Source organism: Notamacropus eugenii, chromosome 7 (genome assembly GCF_028372415.1).
Source record: "Notamacropus eugenii isolate mMacEug1 chromosome 7, mMacEug1.pri_v2, whole genome shotgun sequence".
Taxonomy (NCBI): Eukaryota; Metazoa; Chordata; class Mammalia; order Diprotodontia; family Macropodidae; genus Notamacropus; species Notamacropus eugenii.
The window spans coordinates 93,837,689-93,862,966 of record NC_092878.1 but is presented as its reverse complement, the minus strand read 5'-3'; the positions used below and the strand labels follow the sequence as shown (position 1 = coordinate 93,862,966).

Genomic DNA, 25,278 nt, shown 5'->3' with positions numbered 1-25,278 from the left:
TCCCTCCACCCACAGGTGACAACGGTCGGTGAGAGGGTCTCTTTGGCAGGTTGAGAGGGGAGTGGGATGCCCCCATAACTCAGGCCCCCTCGGGAAGCAGCAGCAGAGGCGGGAGCAGACCAGGGCTCCCCAAGTAGGCAAGACCCCAGATCCATTGTTGAAGGTCTCTGCATAAACCCCCTGAGGGAACGGTGAGACGGCCCTGCCCTGACCTGAGCACCTGAACTTAATCTCATACTGACTAGCAGCCCTGCCCCCGCCCAAAGCCCTGAGGCTGGGAAGCAGCATTTGAATCTCAGACCCCAAGTGCTGGCTGGGCAGATCTGGAGGCGAGGTCGGGGTGGAGAGGACACTCAGAAGTCAAGTCACTGGCTGGGAAAATGCCCAGAAAAGGGAAAAAAAATAAGACTATAGAAGGTTACTTTCTTGGTGAACAGGCATTTCCTCCCTTCCTTTCTGATGAGGAAGAACAATGCTTCCCATCAGGGAAAGACACAGAAATCAAGGCTTCTGTATCCCAGCCCACCCAATGGGCTCAGGCCATGGAAGAGCTCAAAAAGGATTTTGAAAATCAAGTTAGAGAGGTGGAGGAAAAACTGGGAAGAGAAATGAAAGACATGCAAGCAAAGCATGAAAAACAAGTAAACACCCTGCTAAAGGAGACCCAAAAAAATGCTGAAGAAAATAACACCTTGAAAAATAGGCTAACTCAATTGGGAAAAGAGGTTCAAAAAGCCAATGAGGAGAAGAATGCTTTCAAAAGCAGAATTAGCCAAATGGAAAAGGAGATTCAAAAGCTCACTGAAGAAAATAGTTCTTTCAAAATTAGAATGGAACAGATGGAGGCTAATGACTTTATGAGAAACCAAGAAATCACAAAACAAAATCAAAAGAATGAAAAAATGGAAGATAATGTGAAATATCTCATTGGAAAAACAACTGACCTGGAAAATAGATCCAGGAGAGACAGTTTAAAAATTATGGGCCTACCTGAAAGCCATGATCCAAAAAACAGCCTAGACATCATTTTTCATGAAATTATCAAGGAAAACTGCCCTGAGATTCTAGAACCAGAGGGCAAAATAAGTATTCAAGGAATCCACAGATCACTGCCTGAAAGAGATCCAAAAAGAGAAACTCCAAGGAACATTGTGGCCAAATTCCAGAGTTCCCAGGTCAAGAAGAAAATATTGCAAGCAGCTAGAAAGAAACAATTCAAGTATTGTGGAAATACAATCAGGATAACACAAGATCTAGCAGCTTCCACAGTAAGGGATCGAAGGGCGTGGAATAGGATATTCCAGAAGTCAAAGGAACTAGGACTACAACCAAGAACCACCTACCCAGCAAAAACTGAGTATAATACTTCAGGGGAAAAATTGGTCTTTCAATGAAATAGAGGACTTTCAAGCATTCTTGATGAAAAGACCAGAGCTGAAAAGAAAATTTGACTTTCAAACACAAGAATGAAGAGAAGCATGAAAAAGTAAATAGCAAAGAGAAGTCATAAAGGACTTTACTAAAGTTGAACTGTTTACATTCCTACATGGAAAGACAATATTTGTAACTCTTGAAACTATTCAGTATCTGGGTAGTGGGTGGGATTACACACACACACACACACACACACATGCACACGCACACGCACACACACATAGAGACAGAGTGAACTGAAGACGATGGGATCATATCTTAAAAAAATGAAATCAAGCAGTGAGAGAGAAATATATTGGGAGGAGAAATGGAGAAATGGAATGGGGCAAATTATCTTTCATAAAAGAGGCAAGCAAAAGACTTATTAGTGGAGGGATAAAGAGGGGAGGTGAGAGAAAAACATGAAGTTTACTTTCATCACATTCCACTAAAGGAAGGAATAAAATGCACACTCATTTTGGTATGAAAACCTATCTTACAATACAGGAAAGTGGGGGAGAAGGGGATAAGCAGGGTGGGGGGGATGATGGAAGGGAGAGCATGGGGAGGAGGGAGTAATTTGAGGTCAACACTCATGGGGAGGGACAGGATCAAAAGAGAGAACAGAAGTAATGGGGGACAGGATAGGATGGAGGGAAATATAATTAGTTCTTACACAACACTACTATTATGGAAGTCATTTGCAAAACTACACAGATTTGGCCTATACTGAATTGCTTGCCTTCCAAAGGGAAGGGGTGGGGAGGGAGGGAGGGCAGATTGGCAGACAGGGGCAATTAGAACGCTCGGTGTTTTGGGGTGGGGGGAGGGGACAAAAGGGGAGAAAATTTGGAACCCAAAATTTTGTGAAAATGAATGTTAAAAATTAAATAAATAAATAAATAATTTTAAAAAAAAAGAAATATATGTCATTAGGAGTAACTGTAGGACAGTAGTCAGAAGTGAAAATGTTAGGTAGTACCAAAGTTACTTTACACAAAAGGTACGACTGTGTAAATATAACTCTTTTAAAGCCCTTTATAATCTGGTTTTGCACATCAATCTAGTCTTATTTCATTGTATCCTCCCCCTCCCCCCAAGAACTTTCTAGTACTGTTGAAGTGACCTGTGAGCTGTTCCCAGTAGGTGACCTTTCATCTCTTTCTAAAGAGTGTTTGCCCTTAAGTGATCTCCCCCATGTCTAGAAGATATTTCTTTCTTACCTTCACCATGGAAAATCCCTCAGTTTCTTCCCCTACATCACCCAGGAAGTGAGAAGCATCTTCTAACATCTCTTCTTTGGAGCAAAACTTGTTCTTTGTCATTTTACACCATTTTATTTCAATTTTTTTAATGGTTTTTCTTTCCATTTCCATTCTTATAGTCACTTTAGGTAGTTTTCTTGGTTTCACTTATCCAACAGTGTAATTTCAAGGGGAAGAGAGTACTATATTTTGTCTTTTGAAAATGTACTGTTCATATCTTTTAATCACTTTTTCACTGGAGAGTGCCTCTTGGTTCTTATATATTTACATCAATTTCCGAAAGATCTTGGATATCAATTGTTTCTATCAAGTATGTTTGCTGCAAAGATTTTTCCCAGTTAATTATATGTCTTTTAATTCTAGTTGCATTGGCTTTGCTTATTCAAAATCTTTTCAGTTTTATGTACAACCAACAGTGTAATTTCAAAGGGAAGAAGTATTAATACTTGGGGGATGGGAAGAGATCAGGAAAGGCTTCTCATAAGAGACTGAACCCATGTTGTTTGAAGAAGTTGAGAAAGTTGATATAAATATATAAGAACCAAGAGTCACTCTCCAGTGAAAAAGTGATTAAAAGATATGAACAGTACATTTTCAAAAGACAAAATATAAGCAATTAATGGAAAATGAAAGATTATTTCAAATCACTAATAAGAGAAAGAAAATGATCTGGAGTTCCAACTCACACCCAGAAAATTGGAAAGATGATAAAAAATAGCAATAGTCATTACCAGAAGAGCTATAGGAAACCTACATACTAATACCCCATTGTTAAGAGTTGCAAATTGGTTCAACCATTATGGAATACAATTTGGAATTAAATTTAAAAATTCACTAATAACTCAATTAGCAATAGGAGGCTAAAAAAAAAAAAAATCCCCGGAGGCTGAAGACATAGGTAATTATCTTGTATAACAACAAACATTTATAACAGCACTTTCTGCAGTAGCAAAGAACTGAAAGGTACCTATGAATTGTGGAATAGCTGAATCATGGCATATTTTAATATAAAGCTCTACCCCCTCCTCCCCCATTAATGGGTCTCGGGTTGAGCCCATTAAGGGAAGTTTGATTATGTGAGCTTGGTTTTGTAGGAAGGGCCATACTTTTTATTAATTGCTAATGAGGCACTGGATAAGGAGGGGCATGTCCTCCAGCTCTGAAATGTGTATATATACTCTTAGGTGAAGTTTTGCTTTGGGGCTTAATCTTTAGAAGAAGGTTCATGTGCCAGATGAAACTCTGGGTAGCCGTTGAAGACCTCCCTCCCACTTTGAAAACCTAGATGTTGGTGCTTCTGTCTCTGGTAACTACATATGTATGTAATAGTCAGACAGTTGTATCTCTATGTATTGCTTATGGTCAAACAGTTAGAAGCCCTGCCTTCGGTCCTTATTTCTCTGTTTGTATTTTCTGTTGGTATATGTGTTTGATTAAAGTGATAGTTGACCCCTCAAAAGTTGCTTTCCTTTTAGAAAAGCTGATCTAAGAACATGTGCCAGCAGGTCATCCTGGATGTATCAGGGTACTTGTCCAGGGTACACACATGAATATAATTAGGCAGCACAAAATGAATAATATAAAAATTTAGAGAAACTTCGGACAGACTTGTATGAAGTGATGCAGAGTGAAGTTAGCAACACCAGGAGAACAATTCACACGATGAACATATTAGTGTAAAAGAGAACAGTCATTAAAAGGCTTCAGAATTATGACTGATGCAGTTACTAAGCCTAACTTCAAGACACCAATGATGAATTATGCCTTCTACTTCCTGGAGTATAGTTGTGGAGTGGACCATACATTTTCAGATACAGTCAATGTGCTGAAGGCTTTGTCTAATTATGCTTATTATTATTATTTTACAAGGGTAGGTTCTATTTGGGTGGGGTAAGGAAGTTGGGAAAATCATTGGGAAGTGTGAATGATGCAAAAAAGAGAGGGGCATCAATGACACATTTTAAAAGAAAAAAACATAAAAATAGAAGAAAGGAATGATTGTGGAAAGATTTGGTATTGCAGGCTGAGTATCACGTTCTAGTCTTGACTTTGTTACTAACTTGCTGTGTGATAGAGCAATTCACTTCACTGATATTATTAATAAAATTATTTAACTGAAATTTAATTCTAAAATCCCTTCCATCTTTAACATGGGTCTGTTTTTGTAGATAAACTGCCTACTATATTCAGAACACTATGCTAGGTTGCTATGGAAGGTACAGTTGATTTTAGGTCCCCAAGTTCAGCTTCAAATAGATGCTTTCTACCAGCCTCAGAAAATGCTACATCTCTGCTTTCTTTTGGTAGGTAAGAGTACAAAAGAGGCAATCTTTAGGAGTTTTCTCCATCTTGATGATGAGCTACATATTCCCCAAGGATGGGAATGGAATGCTCAGCGAGAAGCCAAAGAGTGTTCTGATTTTAGCACTACATGAGAGACAACTGATATCCCTAGATTTAGAAGTGTTGTTGTTTTCCTCTTGTAAGCCTAGTGGAGAGCATTTGATTTAAAAAAAAAAAATTAAAACTGAAATAAAACCTCCTTCTCATTCCAGAACAATAAATCCACACCTTACACCTGGCCCATTGATAATGTATCAATGCTTATACATCTCCAACACAGATTCCAGTGTAAATTGTATTGTTCACAGCTCAATTCCACCCTATACACCCTCCCCCCAATGACATCTCTCTCCTACATCAACAATGAAACCTGCAACATATCATAACTACATGTACTTTCAGATATTTGCTGACATTACCAATTTCAGAAAAAAAGGATCATAACCTGATGTTGGTGTCCAAGAAGAAAGCTGCCAAGAAAGAAGAAAGACATGTCCTTGCAGAAAAGAGGAGCCAAAAAAACCCAAACAAACCTCAAATATGCTAAACACTGCCCAGGGTAAAGCACTAAAAAAAGATGTAGTCACAAGCGCATTCTCCTTTGTTTAGGAGCAGAGGACCCATTAATATTTTTCTTTTTTTAAAGAAGTTTATAGGTTTTCAATTTGTTCATTTTATGCTTTAAGACTATACCTCAAAGATAGAATGATAACTTTCAAGATAGTCAATATTAGACTTTGTAAATAAAAATCATCACAGCCCAGACTCAGGCTGGCATCAAAATTTTAACTCAGAGACTTTTCATATATATATATATGTGTACATATCCATATAGATACATACACAGATATACAATAAATTGCTATTTATAGAAGTAATAACTCTTTTACAATGTGCTTTAAATTCTACAAAGCTTTTTCTTCATAATAAACCTGACAGCTAAGGAGGAGTTTGTTTTGAGGGTTTTATTGGGCTGGTCTTCTTATTTCATCTGTCTAGAAACTCCCTCCACTTACACAGGTCATCACAATTTAGGGTACTAAAGAGTTGCTCCATATACCAAGAGAAAAAGTTATAGTCACAGAGCTACCACACGCATAACATAAATAGTTGCATATATAATATTTTTGTGTTATTTGTATATTGAAATATTTGTTTCCAGGAATTTGCTTTGCTTGACTGTGAATATTTGTAATGATAGTTTTCTCTTTTTTTTGTCAATGGGGGAAAGGTGGGAGAAAAATAAATAGTTATTAATTTTTAAAAATGAGAATGTTTTTGTTCATTCTTAAAAATCATAATTTTTAAAAAATGAAATTTTAAAAGTAAATAATGGAGATATCATAAACACATTTTGTGATCTCTCATAAACAGACATTTAAAAATGAAAATACACAGTTGTGTGTGCCCTTCCCCCAAAGTCTCCATTTATGATGACATCACAATCTGAATTTGCTCACTACTCCATAATAACATCACAATTACTTACTTGGGATCTTATCAGTCATGGTTTACCAGATCATATAACAGTAGGAAGAATCCTCCTAGAAGCATCTCTTAAAAACACAAACATGCTGATCCATATTTATCTTACCTTAAAGCTTTTAGCCCAAAGTACATAAAAAGCTCCTTCCCCAAAGTTTCTACACCACTGTAAACGCATCCATTAAGCAGTCCTGGGAAATTCCAACAGGAATCTTTATTACTGTTCGTTGCAGCAGTCTGGCAGGAAAGACACATACACATATACAAACACAACAAACAAAATTATAATTCAGTTCTTAAACATATATTACCACACGCACAGGTGCATCTAAATGAGGTGAGATTGTCTCCAAAAGTCAGGTAATATAATCAGCTGCTTACAAAGAGAGGAGATCCTGCCAAATTGCTATGCAATCATTTAAAAAGAGAAGCCGGAAGAAATGAGGGGTAGGAGCAGTAGTTAGCAGACAGCTGGAATAAACTGAAAATTCTTGTCATAAAATTTGTTCTTTCAGGGCCACAATTCTGAACATGAATTTCTTTATTGAAAGAAAGTTGAAAGGTATGTGACAATTTTGTGTCTGTATACATCAGCATGCACACATAAGTACACACATACACTCTCTTTCCTAAGGCAAGATATAAAAATATGCCTTCCAATCCACATCTTTCCAGAGTTATATTTCTTATAGCGAAGCCAAGAGTCCTCAGTGGATCTTGGGAGAGAGTTAAGGGCCTTGTGGAGACTGGTGCTATTGTCTCAGAAGATATTGGGTAGTGGCAATGTCTGAATGAAAAACTGGACTTCTTTCCTCTCCCTCTCTTTCTACCAAGGTAAGATAGGTCATAAGATTGCAGTAGTTCTCAAAGTTTTCCAACCTATGACACCCAAGGGATCTCTCATAAATCTCCATGCCTCACATCACTCATTCCTCCCCACTCCCCACCCCTTTCCACCAATTCCCTTTTAAAAAGGAGCCCAAAGCAGCTGACTGATACCCAGTTCTAGGACAAAGGATATGTAGCCTTGGAAGAACTTGGCATGCATTTATTAAATTCTTTTATTTAAAAAAATAGCTAATCCAAAGATGAATTTAAGAGTACTTTTCATTTAATAACTTAGAATTATAGAATTTTTAATCTAAAACAGATCATCAAGATCATATAATGCAAGTCCTTTGTTCTATAGATGAGAAAACTGAGGTGTGTAGAAGTTAAAATAAAGGTGGGGCTAGGAATAAAGCCCAGTCTCCAGAATCCCTTTCCATTGTCTTTTTCATACACCAAACTGCTAGTTCTAAATTAACCAAGTTTGAATTAATGGAGTCTTAACGACAAAGACTCTAAGCAGAATTCTCAACTTTTTTCTTATACTTAAGCTTCATGAACTTTGTTGGCTTTTATTTACTTCTGGTGAGAGTTAAGTTCCAGCACCATTTGTTCTCTGTTTCTGTTAATCTGAAGGGCTGTGTGATAGAGCAGAAAGAACTCTGGCTTTAGATTCAAAACACCTAATTTCAAAGCCTATCTCTGATGCATACTCTGCCTATATGACGTTGGGTAAGTCAACTGTATTTCCTGGACCTTGGTTTCCTTATTTATAAAATGAGGGGGCTAGCCAAGAAGGTTTCTGAGGTCCCTTCTGATCCTAGATCTAGGATCTCTAAGAGCTACTTTCTTGTACAAGGGTGAGAATATTATCATTAGCTTATGAGTGAGAAGGCATGGTCGCTTATTAGTCCAATATGAACTATAATCATCTTTTTCAACAGAACCCACAACTAACCAGAAGTAAATCAAAAATTAGCTGCTGGAAACTTATCTTGGCCCAAGCTATAAACAATTAGACAATGAACACTTGACTTTCTCATGATGTCCTTTGTAATTCTATACAGCAGTTAATATATTACTTGACATTTACACTTTTCCCCATCCCTTCTTTGTCATACCTAAGTATGATTGAGAGAGGTTTCCCCTGACCATTTTAGAATGGCTTAATAATAAGAAATCTTCAAAACAACACACATTTTTAGAGCAACAACATGTGATTTATTGTGCTGATTACATTTATCCTGCCTATGCATGGTTGAACACAGAGAAGATAGACTTTCTCATTGAAGAGTAAGGTTTTTCCATAGATAAATATCTCAGCTCCAGTGCAAGTCACATTTATTTTTTCTCACATATGGAAAAAAAAAATTATTTGGAGAAATAGAATTGTGAAGGCAATGCAGGATTATTTCAAGGAAGGGACAACTGCAACAAGAAGAGAATGAAAATAGGCTGTTTTTGAACCAGGAGAACAAATTATATGAGAACATCAATAATGTAAAGGCAAACAACGTGGATAGACTTAGGGAGGAACTTTCATCAACACAATGACTGACCATAATTTTGGAAGACTGATGACAAAAATAAAGCACCTACCTCCTGATAAAGAGCTGACCACCTCAAAATGAAGACTGAGACATATTTGGACCTGGCCAATGTGGGAATTTGTTTCGCTTGACTATACATGTTTTTAATGTTGTTTTATTTGCTTGCTTTCTCAATGGAAGTTGGAGGAGGGTGGAAAAGAATCAGTCATCACCTACAGACCCATATCCTTATTTTCTCATGGCTATAAAACTTCTATGAATACATTGTCTCTATTATTGTATGGATGAAAACATGAGGAGACAGGTATGCTTTCAGATGACTTTTTCTAGCAGATCACATTTGTATGGACACACAACGGGCTTAGAGGTGTAGGTCCTACTGTATATACTGTTTGTATTGTATATACTTGAATATATATTCAAGCAAGCTCTCTGTAGACCAGCATATATGAAAATCATTATATAAAAATTACTACAGGAGGCTTCTTCAGTGCAAGGGCAAAATAAAATAATATCCTTTTGATGATGAGGTTCTCTATTACTAGGTGATGTATTAATTGTATTGAATCCTAGAATGCTAAAAGTACTCCTCAGAGAAATCCCCAATTATACAAAAAAAGCAGTGTAACCATCTACACTGAAAAACAAAGTGGATGAATGGCAGATTACAACATGCAACTGAATGAATAGCCTGAACTAACGAAGTAGCATACTAAACTTATTTTTCAATGTGACACATTTTGGATAAAAAGCACTGCAGATGAATAAAATGAAATTGAATAGGAAGGACATTATGCTGAACTACAAAAATGACTAATAAATAATTAGTGTTCTCATTGACCACTAACTTCCCACCACAGCAAAAGACCATCTTTTTCATGCCAATCTTCCATTAATAATGCCATGGGGCTGCAAATTATGAGGCTACCATCAGAACAATTTACATTCCAAACAAGCCACTGGGAAATGGAAAGAAGCATGGAGAGATAAGCAGATTGTAGGTTGTCACCAACAGTAACTTGTACACAGGGACCAATATAAGGTATTATCAAGGATGTGTATGATCAACAAAGGAGGCAGACTGATCATGTGGGTTGAATGAGAGAAAAGAGGGAGGCAATTTGCATGGCCTAGTAGAATTGCTGAGATACTGAAACAAGAAGAATAAAGGCTCGTGAATAATTTATCTTTTATGAAAGATTAATAGAAAACCCTCAACAAGAATTGCAGAAGGCATGGAATGAACATGATTTGCATCAGTGGAGGGAGTACTTCCACTAAAAACATCATGGATGCATCAAAGCAAGGGGAAGAAAGTCACTGACAGAGTTGTCCTTGATACAAGTGTGCTTTAATTAGGTAGATTTCACTTATGCTAGTGTTTCTCTATTTCCTTTCTTCTTGATGTTCCAGAAGCAGCCCCACTGACATGGAGGCAAGACAGGGGATAAAGGAACAATTTGGGAGAGAGTAGGGGATATCCTCTCCAAACCCTGAGGTCTATTAAGAAGTGGTGATGCCAACAGGGTACAAATCACAGAAATGCTAAGGGATAGAGAAGGCTGGTGGTGATGACTCACCATATGCCTGCTAGGCCTTCTAGGACTAGAAACAGAATTTTGCTTCTCTGGTACGAGAAGAAGGAGTCCCCATGACCATTTTCCTATATGCTAAATCAGTGTGATGTTTTGGAAGAATGTATACTGCACACAAAACAGGCTTGAAAATAATGATTATTATATAATAAATATTTATGATATAATGGTTGTTATTCTTTGAACACACTAAGAGATTTGTCCCATATGGGCTAGGTTCCATGAAAAGGGATGGGGTTATCTCTACTGAAGACTGGTAGTTGTCCTTCATTCTCGAAGAGGACCAAAATGACATCACTATTTGTCACTATGCTAGAGTCAAGTTTTGACTGTGACTCATCAGACCAATATGAGCTCGGAATGCTCTACCACAGGTCAGGCACAAATAGTTCATGTGGACATTTGGGGTGGATACCCCAATTTTGTGTATCCTGTTTTTCCTTTGAGCTGTTTCAATTCTGTTTTCTTTTCCTGATGGGGGCACGCCATGCTGAACGGTCCTGAGCCAGTGTCTCCCATGTCATACAATCAATTCCAAAGTTCTTGAGAGATCTTGAGAGTACCCCTGTATCACTTCTTCTGACCACCATGTGAATGTTTGCCCTGTGTGTCATTAGGCTCCTTTCATGTGGCAAAACACCTGGTGCTGATTCTATTCCAGCTGAGATTTACAAGGTAGGGGACTCATTACTCATACAAAAGCTGACTGAAATTTTCCAGGTTAGATGGCAAGAGGAGATTATCCCCCATGAGTTCAAGCATGTTGCCATTGTCATCTCTATAAAGGTAAAAGAAATAGATCGTCCGGTGACAATCACAGCAGGGTCTGTCTCTTAGTCATTGCTGGCAAGATTCTTGCTAGTGTCCTCCTGTAATGTTAATAGAACAGGAAGATCTTTCCTGCCCATTAGTAGGCCTACGTAACCTGCTTTGAGCTCAGACTCAGTTGACTGCTGTGATGGAGCACTGAGTCACATGGCATGCTGGGAGGAGTTTGTAAAATGGGTGGGGCAAGAAGGGTAGAGCAGGAAGAGAGAGGGGCAAAGCTTGAAGAGAACAAGGCAGAGCTGAGGCAGAATAGTTAGCATGAGTGAGAGAGGGAGGAATTTTGCCTAAGGGAGCTTGTTTGTGAGAAGGCCTAATGGAAGGAAGGCTTAGGGATTGTTGGTGCTCTCTGGATTGTTGATGTGGATAAACTTCATTGTTGCCATGGTGGAACTGGCTTTCTGGTATCTGAACAAATATTTTGGTTTTGCCTTTGAGGAAGAGAGTTATTTATATTTTGTGAATTTACCCTGGAAATATGCATGCATATTCACAGTGGCTTCCGTGGGTATCACATTGGTGTTACACCTCCTTAACAGGATGATCCTTCACCTGGAAGATGGTCATCATCCTGAGAGCCGGTATGGCTTCAGAAAGGGCCAAGGAACAGTCGATACTATATCAATCACCTGAAGAATCAAACTGCTTAGAGCTATAAGCTGAGCAATAAAACCAGGTGATACAGAGCATTTCCTGGAGGCAAATGGAACTGCTAAGTGACTAGACCGGGGAATAGAGAAGAACTGACAGTAGGCTAACTAACAGAAGCTGCCAAGGATGTCAGTGACAGTAAAGTGACTGCGAAGTGCTAGAAATGAAGAGAAGTAGGGCAGAATAATGCATGGAGAGAACAATGGGGAGCCCTAACTAGAGACGCCTGCTGAGAACAGCATAGTCTGAAGGAGGCAGAGAGAAGCAATGCAAAGGCACAGTTATGTAACAACCATAACTGGACACCCACCCAGAGTGGTACTGTAAGTCATAAACACTTTATAGGTCTCTGAAAGGGAGACACTGTGAGGAATCTTTCCTCCTTTGTTAGGGAACTGTCTTGTTAAAAATTAGGTAGATTCCTATTCATTCCAATTCAGTAATTCCCAAAACTCTACCATATTAATTTTTATAACATTCTGTTCATAATATTATAGTCACTATCTTCCTGGATATAGCTATTGAAATCTGAAAGAAGTTATTTCAAATTATGTATAGTTATCTTTTCCTATTAAGTATTTAGACATGGAAAATAAAAATTTAGTATTGATTCTGTTTCATTATACATAATATATTCAAACAAAATGAAGAGTCCCAACAAGGAACATATGGAAATTCTCAGTTGTTAAAAGATCACTTGTTTTCTTGCAGAATTATATTCTTTTGGAACAAATTATCCTTCAGTACAATTGATTTCCTCTTCAGCATAATATCATATTCCAATTTCTGTTTTTATTCGTTGACTAGAATTCCCCAGTATGGGATGTGTTGTTGTTCTGTCATTTTCAGTTTGACTCTTTGTGACCCCATTTGGTAGAAATACTGGAGTGGTTTGCCATTTCCTTCTTCAGCTCATTTTACAAGGAAACTGAAGCAAACAGGATTAAATGACTTGCCCAAGGTCACACAGCTATTAAGTGCCTGAGACTGGATTTGAACTCAGGTCTTCCTAACTCCAGGTCCAGAGTTCTATCCATGGTGTCACATAGCTGCCCAATCCCATGTCTAAGTGAGTTAAATGGGTGGTTCCTTTATCCAATTTATCTATACTTTGCCCTCTGGTAGAAATACTTCTAGGCAACTATCTTTTTTATAGGGCTTGAAAAAATATTATTTAGGTTTTGTTTCATTATTTTTTGAAGGCCAATGATTCTTTGATTATATTATCTCTTTGAGCATTATCTTGTAGGTTAATTGTTTTTGGTTGCATTTTTAAGAAGGTTATATGAAGGGAATGTGTTTCAGGCAAGGCAAAATCAGTTTCCTCATCTGTAAAATGAAGGGATAGGATTCAATCATCTCTAAGATGTCCTTCCAGTGTTAAAATTCTATGATGCTAAATGAAACTGGAAGAATGATTCTTCACAGCTCATCAATTAGATGTGTTTCATTTATATTCTAGAGTTGTTTCTGGCCATAAGGTTTCTGCAACATCCAACAGAGTTTTACAAAATGTGCTTACACTGCTATCTGCATAAGATTATGCAAGAGTACTATAGCTCCAAACCCATAGAATACCATAACTAGTGGTCCTTATATGGCCAATCTTTTCACACTTATGTGTAATAAAAATAGGGTGATTATATGAAGACATCCTGTTGGGTGGACTGTTTGTAATTTTTTAAAAATTGGAATGAAGAGATATACTCTATGGCAAGGGTTCTTAACATTTTTGTATGTCATGAACCCTTTTGGCAATCTAGTGAAACCTCTGGTCACCTTCTCAGAATCTATATTTTTCAACTTTCTCTTATATATTATCTTCCTCCTTTGGGGCATAAGCTCAAGAGCAAACATTGTGTTCCTTTTTCCTTGCATTTATATTCCCAAAATTTAGCCCAGTTCCTAGTGTAAACAGGTAATAAATGTTTATTGATTTGAATAATGTTTTAATTGCATAAAAAAATATACATAGGATTACAAAGAGAACCAATTATGCTGAAATACAGTTATCAAAATATATTTTTTAATTTCACTGATTCAAAGCTAAGATCCCATGTTATATGTTATATGTAAAATAAAGAACTAGAAACCTATGATAATTACTAATGACTCAGTTTCTTTTCTTGCACCATGTTATTTTTTTTTCTTAATCTAAAGTTAAACAAATGTTTCTTAGGATGCTTTCTGTAATTTAGGCTTCAGTTATAAGAAACATACTATGTGGTTTCCTTAAGTATGTTTTAAATGCTGATCTGTGGAATAATATGGCAGAAACCTTTTAGCATCTTCAGCTTTCTGTCACAAATGCCTAGAAAACATGGAATCTGTCTCATACTTTTTGACCTCTCTGCAGCCTTTGACATAGTTGATTACTCTCTTTTCCCTAGCTTCTTGTGACACTATATTCTTTCTCCTAGTTCTCCTCCTATCTATCTGACTTCTCTGTCTCATTTTCTTTGCTGGATCTTTATCCACATCACTCCTGATCATGGGTGTCACATAAGGCTTTGTGCAGGGTTTTCTCTTCTCCTTTTATACTATTTCACTTGGTGATCTCATCAGCTCCCATGGATTCAAGGATTCATTTAATTCTCAAACCTACTTAACCAGCTCCAACCTCTCTGCTAACTTTCAGTCTCCTATCTCCAATTGCCAACTGGACATCTCAAACTCAACATGTCCAAAACTAAACTCATTATCCTCCTCCCCCAAAACCCTCCCCTTCCAAATTTCCCTATTATAGTAGAGGACACCACCATTTTTCCAATCCCCCAGGCTCATCTGGGTGTCACCCTCAACTCTTTACTTTCTCTTTATCCCTCTCCTCCCTCCCATCCAATCTGTGGCTAAGGATGTCTGATTTCATCTTTGTAACATCTCTCTCTGACATTACTACCACCCTAGTGCAGACCCTAATCACCTTACACCTGGATTGTTAAAATAGCCTCCTGGGTGGTCTCTCCGCCACAAGTCTCTGGCCACGTGAGTTTATTCTCCATTCAGCTACCAAAGGGATTTTCCTAGAGCACACCAGTGTTTCCCTATTACCTTCAGGATCAAGTATAAAATCCTGTTTGCTATTCAAAGCCCTTCTTTGTAGCCTGGTTTCCCCTACCCTTTTAGTCTTCATACACCTTATAGCCCTGCCAAATAATCCTCTATCTAGTGACACTGGCCTCTTTTCAGTTCCTTTAATCAGATACTTAGCTCCAGGCATTTTCAGTGGCTGTTTCCCATGCTAGGAATGTTCTCCTGCTTCAGTCATCTCCAGGATTCTCTGGATTAAGCCCAACCTTTTACAGGAAGCCTTTCCCAATCCCACTTAATTCTAGTTGCTTCTGCCTATTGATTAGTTCCTATTTATGTTGTATGTCGCTTACTTGTACACTTCTGTTTGCATGCTGCCTCCTCCAAGGAAGAGATTGTCTCTTGAATTTTTTTGTACCTCCAGCAACTAGCAAAGGGCCTAGCACACAGTAGGCACTTAATAAATACTATGACACTAACATGATCTTGCTGGCAGTACATAAACTTGTCATGTTCCAAAATTCATCTTTCCAAATAACATCTTTCTATTCATTATGTTTTACCAAAGATTATCCTTCGGATCAGAAGAACCAGAAAATGAAAAGTCAGAGAAAGAATATTTAAGACTGTACTGAGAGTTCAGAGATTCTAACTGAACATTTGTTCTAAAATCTAATTTTTAAAAGAGAAATAGATGTACAGTTTTAACTTCTGTGATCCATCCTAGTTTCTGTTATCTTTCCCAATGAGGTAATCCCTTCTTATTTTCTCAGCTAAGTCCCTCCCAGCACAGTTTAGGTTTATTTCCTCTTGTCTGTGAGGTTTGACTTCTTTGGGCTATCTCATTACCACATTATAGGTGACATGATAATAACTGAGTAATCATTAGTGAGGCTTGAGTACGAGGCTGTGCTGCTCTCTCCTAACAATCATCTCATAAGAGCCCAATTCAAATGAATCTACTTCCCTAGCAGGGGAAGTAGATAATAGCCTGTAAATAAACACAATAGTGAAAAAGCCCCAAACACCAATAAAAAGCAAAAGCCTCCTAACTAGTTTCCTGACCTCTAGTCTCCTCCCTCTCCAATTTGTCATCTGCTATGCTGCTAAAACAGCACAGGCCTCTATGTGTGGCCCCAGAGAAAGAATAAGAAAATTCTCTGCCAATCTTTTATTAAAGAGGTAGGGTGAAGTAGTATAGGCATGAAACACTACATTTGCACTTAGAGAGGACAGACCTGTTCCTTGACAAATAGACTGGTTTATGGTTTATCCTAGAGACAACAGGGAGCCAGACACTGGAGTTTATTAAGTAGTGAAGTGTGCCCCAGCTGCAGAAAGTCTCTCTGAAAAGGGGATCATTTCCAAGACACAAATATAATGAACTGTTTACAGAATGAGAAAATAACTTTTTGGACATGGCTAAATGGCGGAGTTTGTTTTGCTTGATTATGCATTGATGTTAAAGCGTTTGGGGGTGGTTTTTTTAATGTGAAGTGGGAGGAAGAGAAAATAGTTTTGTTAACTGAAAGAAATATAATTTAATTTTTTTAAAAGTAGATGAATGACGGTCACCTCTGGGCTTATGAAAAATCTCTTGGGCAGCAGTGCAGAGGATGGATTACAATGGGTGAAAGACAAGCAGGGAGATGAATAAGGAAGTCACTGAAAGTCTATGGTGAGAGGTGGTGAGGTTCTGGTGACTGTGAGTAATGAGAAGATGTGAGTTGTGAAAGATGTGACATGGTAAAGACAAAGCAACTGTTTGATATGTGGGATGAGGAAGAATGACAAATACAGCATGAGGCTAACTTGGGGGCTCAACAGAATTGTGGTGCTGAAAGATCCAGTCTGGAATGTGTTGCGTTTTGTGTTGAGACATCTTTAGGATATCCAGTTTGAAATGTTCAATAGATGATTCTGGCGTGTACTCATGAGACAGACCAAGGCTGGCTACAATGATCTATGAATCATTGGTAAAGAGATGACAGTGAAACCCATGGCAGTTGCTGAGGTTACCCAGAAAGAAATTACAGAGAGAGGTGAGAAGACATCTAGGAAAGAGTTCTGAGAATATCTACAATTAGGGTGTTGTTGTTCAATCATTTCAGTTGTGTTTGATTCTGTATAACCCCATCTGGGATTTTCTTGGCAAAGATACTAGAGTGGTTTGCCGTTTCCTTCTCCAGCTCATTTTACAGATGAGGAAACCAAGGCAAACAGGGTTAAGTTACTTTAGCAGGGTAACACAGTTAGTAAGTTTATGAGGCCAGATCTGAACAAAGGGAGATCAGTCTTCCTGACTCCAAGTCCAGCACTATGCCACCTAGCTGCTCCTCAGTTAGGGTATGAATGAGCTAAAATGGAAACTGAGGAGGAAGAGTCAGGCAAGGGAAAAACCAGGAGAGAAGAGCATTAAGAAAACCCAAACAGAGAATATCCAAGAGAAGTGGTGTTGAGTCAAATGTAGCAAATAGGTCCAGAAGGATGAAGACTGAATAAAAGACCATTAGATCTAGCAAGTAAGAGATCACTGGAAATGCGAAAGAGGAACAGTTTCAGTGAATAATCTGGTCAGAAGCTAAATTACAGATATTTTAGAAGACAATGAGAAAGTAAGTGTAAGCACCAAGTATAGGTAGCTTTTTCTAGGAACTGGTGAAAGGAAAGAGGGATATAAGACTTACAGTTTAAGGGGTTTTAAGATCTGTGGAAGGCTGTTTACTAATTGGGAAGATTTTAAGATAGTAGGGAAGGAAAACAGAAGATAAAGAGGGGGTGAAGATTGGGGAAGATTGTTTAAAAAAAGGATGAGAGGGAAAAAAAAAACAAAGGAATAAGAGAGGCCAGAGCATACAAGTAGAAGGATTGGCACCTGCATGGAGAAGGGGCATGTCACTGTTAGAGTCTAGGGGAAGAGAGGAGAGAGTCAGGGAATGAATAACAGTGTAAAGGCATTCTGAAAGAGAAGGGAAGGAGAGGCAGTTCATGTCGAATGGGCTCAGTTTTCTCAGGAAGGAGAAGGGGTCCTCAGCTGAGAAAGATTAAGATCTGATATTTAGAATTTAAAAGGAACTTGTCATTGTAACTTGTAACACTGTAACATTCACTATCCAATAGAAAACTGGTCAAGGGACATAACCAGATAATTTTCTTTTTTTTTTTTTTTTCCTATTAATTTTTTTATTTTTTTTAATGTTTAACAATCACTGCCATACAATTGCGATTTTATCCCTCCCCACCCACCCCCCACTACCTCCCTCCCTCCCCACGACTGCATACAATTCTGTATAGATTCTACATAAACTTTCCTATTGAGTATATTTTCACTATCGTCATGCTGTGTAGTCAGACTAAGATAAATGAAAGAATCCGTATAACAAATCAGAACATGATACACAAACAGATACACATACACAAACATGATCTGCTACATTATGTGAGTGACTTCCATATTTCTCTCTCTGAGTGTGGAAGGCTTTTTGCCTTGAGGTCCACCATTGGGATTTTTTTTTTTTTTTTCAGAAGTTCTTGTGTTATTACAAAAATCTAAGTCTACCAGAAAAAACTCTCACACACTGTGGTTGTTGCTGTGCATAAAGTTCTCCTGGTTCTGCTCCTTTCACTCAGCATCAGGTCATATAAGTCCTTCCAGGCCTCTCTGAAGTCTTCTTGTTCATCATTTCTTATGGCACAATAGTACTCCATTACATTCATATACCATAATTTATTCAGCCATTCCCCAATTGATGGACATCCCCTTGACTTCCAGTTTTTGGCAACTACATAGAGTGCTGCTATAAATATTTTTGTACATGTGGGACCCTTTCCCATTTTTATGATCTCTTGGGGATATAGTCCTAGTAGCGATATTGCTGGGTCAAAGGGTATGCACATTTTTGTAGCCCTTTGGGCATAGTTCCAAATTGCTCTCCAGAATGGTTGGATGCGCTCACAGCTCCACCAACAATGAATTAGTGTTCCAACTCTCCCACATCCTCTCCAGCATTTATCATTTTCTTGTTCTGTCATGTTTGCCAATCTTATAGGTGTGATGTGGTACCTCAGAGTTGTTTTGATTTGCATCTCTCTAACCAATAGTGATTTAGAGCATTTTTTCATAACCAGATAATTTTCAAAGGAGGAAATGCAAACTGTTAAAAGTCACATGAAAATCTGTTCAGGTTCTCCATGCCACTAGTCTCTCCCCATTCTAACACAGTTTTCACATACATGACAATAATCTTTATAACTTGATTATCCACTACCTTCAGTGCCCCCCACCAAAACTTCAATGGTTTCCTATTTAGTCAGGCAGTCAACAAGTATTTATAAAATGCTTATTATGTTCCAATCACTATGTTAAATATTGGGGATACAAAGAAAGGACCCTGCTCATTTTTTACAAGGGGAGATAATGTGAAAAACAAACCAACCTCTTAACCACAATCTATCTAAAATCAGTTGTTATTCCACATTCCACCCCTTCTCTCCAGTAGACCATAAACTCTTTGAGAACAGATTCTGTTTCATTTTTATCTTTGTTTCCCCAGCAATTAACATGGTTGTTGATTTGAAAAATTAGTTCCCATTTTGTTAAGAAATCAGAATTTAGGAGGAAAAAAAATATTGATTTAACCCATAAACAAGAACATAAGTATGGGTTCTATTATCATCTGAATGGAGATGATTCCCAGATACATTTATCCAGAACTAGTCTATTTCCTACGCTCCAGTCCAACATCGCCAATTGACTACCAGACATTTCAAAGTGATTGTCCCATCTCAAACTCATCATCTTTGCCCCAAAGCTCTGCAATCTTCCAAACTTCCCCTTTTTCTGTTGAGGGTAATACCATCCTTCTGGTCACCCAATGTGAGAGACAGCAAAAAGTTAAGTTTCCACTGAAGTTATTAGTTGATGAAGTCATTGAGAATAAGTCAGATAATAAGAAAGTCAGCAGATTACAGGTGAACTTCACCTATCAGGAGACAGACAATGGCCTTCAGGAAGTCACAAAATTTTTGTTAAGAAGATCCAGGCCTGAAACTGGCCTGAATCAGTCAGGAAAAATGACCTAGAATAACTTGGAGAAAGCTTTCGTTCACTGTGCTTGCTTAATGAACCTCATGAATATAAGCAGACACACCCCGCATAAAATTATCCCTCCATTTTCTGATCATGGGTCCTATGTTAGAGCATATTTGGGAGGGGGGAATGACACCAAGGGTGGTTACGTAATGGGCATGTAGAGAAGATGAAGAATGAAGAATGAACCAGTCTCTCTCCTGGTGGGAGGATCTGTCTTGGAGTAACAGTATACAGCTCATCTCACTTCTGTATTCAGTGCTCCCTCCTCCTGAAAAGAGGGTGGGGGTCTGCTTTGGCCAAAGTGTTCAATTCCTCTGAACTCCAATGTAATGAATTTCCTTGATACCATTTTAGTGTTGAGTGTCTCTAACACCCAAATACATAGCCTAAGTGTCATCCTGGATTCCTCTCCCTTGCTCACCCCACCTATACACAATCCGTTGCCTAATCCTGTAATACCTCCTTTGCAAGATCTCTTGCATATGTCACATTCCTTCTGCTTACAAAGCTACCATTCTAATTCAGTCCCCATCCCCTCTCACCTGGGTTACCGCAATGGCCTCTTAGTTTGACTCCCTGCCTCAAGTCTCTATTCCAATCCATCCTCCACACTGCGGCCAAGTTGATGTTACTAAAGGCCTGAGATGGGTCATTTCCCCCATTCCAATATACTACAATTGTTACCTATAACCTTCAGTCTCAAATACAAACTCCAACTGGCATTTAAAGCCTTTTAAAATACAGCTCCTTCCTATCTTCTATTTTTTTTTTTAACATTCCTTTTAACAGTCCTCTCTACTCAGTTCAGCCTTATTGGCCTTAGAACAATCTATCTTGTCTTTGCCTCTTGGGACTGACTACCTCCCATGCCCAATGCTCTCCCTCTCAAAACTCAATTCAAAATAAGACTTAGTCACATCCTCCCTCCCCAAGAGATCTTTGTTAGTTCCCACAAAGAAGTTAGTGCCTTTCTCTCTAAGGTTACCTTCCATCTACTCTGTATTTACCTTGTACGTGCATTCCCTTGCTCTCTCTCTCTTACACACACACACACACACACACACACACACACACACACACACAAATTTATTAAGAGAGGGATGCAGAGAAATATCCATATCTTTTGAGGTAATACATATAGCCCACCCCCCACCCCCAACAGAATATAAGTTCCTTGAGGGCAAGGGGTATTCCTGCTTTTTCTTTGCATCATCCACACTTGGCATAATGCCTCAAATACAGTATGCAGTTAACAAATTGTTTTTCATTGTTGTTATAAACAGGAATACATAGGGACTCAGTTTCCTCATCCATAAAAAGGAGAGAGTTGAGCAAGATGATTTCAAAGGTCTTCCCCAGCTTTAACTCTATGCTTTTATGACCAAACCAAAAGCAAGATCTTAAGAACTCTCTATGGAAAAAAAAAACAAACAAAAAAAAAAACTACATAAATCACTCACAGGAAGGAAACTGGATGGTATAGAGAACAAAACACTAGTGGCCAGTGGATAGAGCGTTCAAATCCAGCCTCAGGATATCTTAGCTGGTGTGACCTTGGGCAAGTCATTTAACTGCTGCCTGATTCAGTTTCCCCATGTGTAAATTGGAAAAGAGCATCTACCTCCAAGAATTGTTGTGAGGACAAAAAGAGATAATATTTGTAAAGTGCTTTGTAAACAAACCTTAAATTCTATATAAATGCTAGCTATTATTACATTATCACGAATTATATATAGTCAAAACACTTGGGTTGGGAGTCCTGGATCTGCCACTTACATCAGAAAACCTAATTTCAAACCTGGTTCTGTCATTTATTTCCAATATGACATTGGGCAAATCATTTCAATCCTCTGGACCTCACTTTTCACATTTGTAAAATGAAGAGTTGGAACCAGATAACCTGTTTAGTTTCTTCTAGCTCTGAAATCCATGATCCCCAGCTGGGCAAGTCATTTCAATTCTCCTAGGTTCTTCATCATTTAACTGATGATTTTGCAGCCCTAACATTAACATTCCCATTAAGGCTAACCTCCCCCTCAAAAAAGAAAAAAAGTTAAAGATGGAAAGCTTATTCCATTTCTTTAGGACTAATCAGTCAGTCAACAAGCATTCATTAAATATCTACTTACATGCCAGGCACCCTGAAGTGATAAGAGAGGCAAAGCAAGGCAAAAGACAGTTCCTCCTCCAGGAGTTAATGGGGGAGATAAGATGCAAACTAGGTACAAATAAGCTATAGACAGGATAAATTGGAGACAGTCAACAGAGGGAAAGCACTAGCATTAGTAGGGAATTAAGAAAAGCTTCTTGTAGAAAGTGAGATTTTAGCTGGGACTTGAAGGGAGTCAGGAAGTCAGTAGATTGATTTCTTGAGATTCTTGGCTGGATTCCTTTTAATACATGGAACATAACTGATGGTCAATAAAAATTTGTTGAATGAATTTCTTTATTATGGGGGAGAGGTTGGGGGGGGAAGTATGGGGGAGAGGTTGGAGGGGGAAGAGAAAAAAAAGATAAGCTAGTTTTCATGGTTGGCTACTTTCCTTTCCCTTCTAGGGCAAAAATGAAAGTTTTGCAATGAGAATTAATGTATACTACCACGTGAAAGCCATCCAGTACCACTAAAGGAGCCATACCTCCTGGGGGTTCTTCTGCAGGATGGCTCAAACTGAATCTTTGGAGAACAGATTCGAAGTTCTTACCAAAGGAATGCCCCCTCATCTTCAATGAATGCATCACAAAGCGAGAAATAATAGCTGTGCTAAGGCAAATTAAAAATAAATAAATAAATAAGACACTAACCACTTCTGGGAAGTAAAAGTCCCTAGAGATATTTATTAGAATGCAAAATTGTGATGAGTGGAAAATTGAACTAAGCCTCTGGTATGCATTTGAAGTGTTACATATTAGGTGTGAAATATATATCAGTTGCAGTTGTGGAATATTAAGAGAGGCAGAAAAGGGCAATTATAGTTGAAAGCTTCAAAGTTAAGTGTATCCATCAACTTAAAAAGAGGAGAAAGAAAGCAGAGAAACAGCCCACTGTTCCCAAGGTCACTTCACAGAATCACAGATCTGTTTATAGCTGAAGGGAACCTCAGAGATCATCATCCTCTAAACTGCTTTTGTTATAGATGAGGAAACTGAGGACCACTGTAATATTTCGGGTCTTCAAATTGTTCCTTATACTATATCATACTACTTAGCCATGTTATCTTGGCCAAGTTTCTCTCTGCCTTTCTGTCTCAGTTTTTCTTTCTTTCTCTCTGCCTCAGTTTCTTCACCTGCAAAATGAACCTATGTCATCTCAAAGATTCTTCTATTTTCTTTATGTTTCGACAAGAAAGGTCTGGAATAGAAATCCTGGCCCTATCACTCATCGGTTCCCATTAGATCAATCAGCTAAAAAGCATTTATAAAATGTCTATTATTCATCAGAACTATGTTAGGTGCAGAGGATCCTAAAAGAAACTGAAGCAGCTCTGGCTTCCAGGAAATCATTTTCTATGGTGGAAGAGGGGCATTTATAAGTCTAAACAAAGATATACCAAAATAAATACAAGGTAATTTGGAAATACTGTCCAAGGCCCATTCTTACTCTAAAAATCTATGAAATACCTGGTACAGTGGAAAAGAACCCTGGTTTTGGCATCTGAGAACCTCAGTTCAAATCCTAGCACTGTACTTTGTTACTTGTTTGAATAAGGCAGTCATTTAAAGTCTGTGGGTTTCCTTTTCCTAAACTGTGGGATGAACTAGATAACGGCCACCCCCCCTCCAAGAGCCCTCCCCACTCTAAAATTAGGATCTTGCCATGCAGACTACATATTAACCCCTGGAAATACATCTACAGAGGAGGCTGGAGGCCGAGGAACTGTCCACTACGCACAAATGAAGTAGATTTGGGTGCCAAGCAGAAGCGGAAAGTTCAATGGGAGACGGAGCTTCTGTAACAACTTTTGAAACAAACAAATCCCGGCTTGTTACTCTTGGCAACAGTAGCAAACTCTGGAAACTGGGCGCGCCGCTAGGGTCGCTGTTTGGCCAGCACAGGTGGGTCTGAACCAGGAAGGAAGCCCCAGGGAAGTCCAGTTAGATGAAAAGGCCCTTTACTTCCACTTTCTCCTTTTAGGAGAGCAGAAGGGAAGAAAGTTTGCTTTGGAGTTCAAGGACCTGGGCTCAAATCTTGATTCTACCAATGACTCCCTGGGGGATCTTGGGCCAGTTACTTTACAGGCCTCAGTTTCCTCATCTGCAAAAGGGGGATGAGCTCAAAGGTCTGCTCTAACCCTAAATTTACGGTTCTCCCTCTTCAACCTCATGGGAGTTGGGTAAACTTACCCAGGGAGAGGATGCAGGTGCCCCAGCTGGCGGCAACGCGCTGCCTCGTACTCCGGTCACCGCCTGACCCGGGCGCACCCGGGCCCGGATTTTCTCTGCATTCAGCGCGCATCCCGGCCCTTCTACCATCGCCCTTGGCTGGAACTCCTCTCCAGCTGAGCTGCCGGCCCACCAGGAGAAAGCTAAGACTGCCTGCCCAGCTGCGCCGGACCTGGGAACTTTCCCGCGCTTCTCGGTCAAATCTCCCGCGCGACGCGCTCCGCCCCTAAGCTTCAGCCCCAGAGTCAGCTTGGGAGGGGCCAAAGGGAGCTTCCACCCAACCAGCGGGCTCGGATACTCAGGCCCCGCCCCATCCCCGCCCTCGGGGGGACGGTCTATTGGCCCAGAGGAGGGGAGGATCAAGTGGGCGTGAGCCTAGGTTGGAGGTCGTGCAGGAGCGGGCTAAACTGCAGACGCATCTCCGCTGTGTGTCCTTCCTGCTTCTGCCAGGCCTCTAGAATCAGAATCGCAGTATAGAGAAGAAAGGGACTTTAGAAAGGTCATGGAGCATTGGAAAATGTGTGGCATTTGTCAGCCGGTCCATAAACCCTTAATCAAAGCCTGGGACGGGTCAGGCACTAGGCTAAACATCGGAAGTGCAAAGCCAAGCTCCCCCCATCTCATGGCAGAGACAATTGTGTACAAGGAAGGTACTCTGGAGGAGCCAGAGATCTTGGGTTCGTATCCCTCTCAACAGCTTGTGTAAGTGGGCAAGTACTTTTAGGCTTGTAAGACAGATAAATACAGCACATTTGAGGGCTGTTAGCACAGATTCACTCAAGATTTGGTTAGACAGGAAAGACTAAGAAGGGGTTAATAAT

General features: G+C 39.1%; 1 protein-coding gene across 3 annotated transcripts in view; it reads right to left on the bottom strand.

Moving 5' to 3' along the window:
- Positions 1-24,770, bottom strand: part of NEIL3 (nei like DNA glycosylase 3) — a 62,697-nt gene extending 37,927 nt beyond the window's left edge. Inside the window, exons 1-2 of one of the 3 annotated variants that reach the window (XR_011970546.1) lie at positions 24,419-24,659; positions 6,616-6,743 (exon numbers count right to left, since the gene is read on the bottom strand). Coding sequence is in view for 1 of the 3 variants with exons in the window: in XM_072624517.1 (XP_072480618.1) it covers positions 6,616-6,743; positions 24,419-24,547 (257 nt within the window). In the remaining 2 variants the exon portion in view is untranslated. Of the gene's footprint in view, positions 1-6,615; positions 6,744-24,418 lie in introns of all 3 variants that reach the window. The other 2 variants (XM_072624517.1, XM_072624516.1) reach the window with 2 other exon arrangements.
- Between the last annotated feature and the right edge of the window lie 508 nt (positions 24,771-25,278).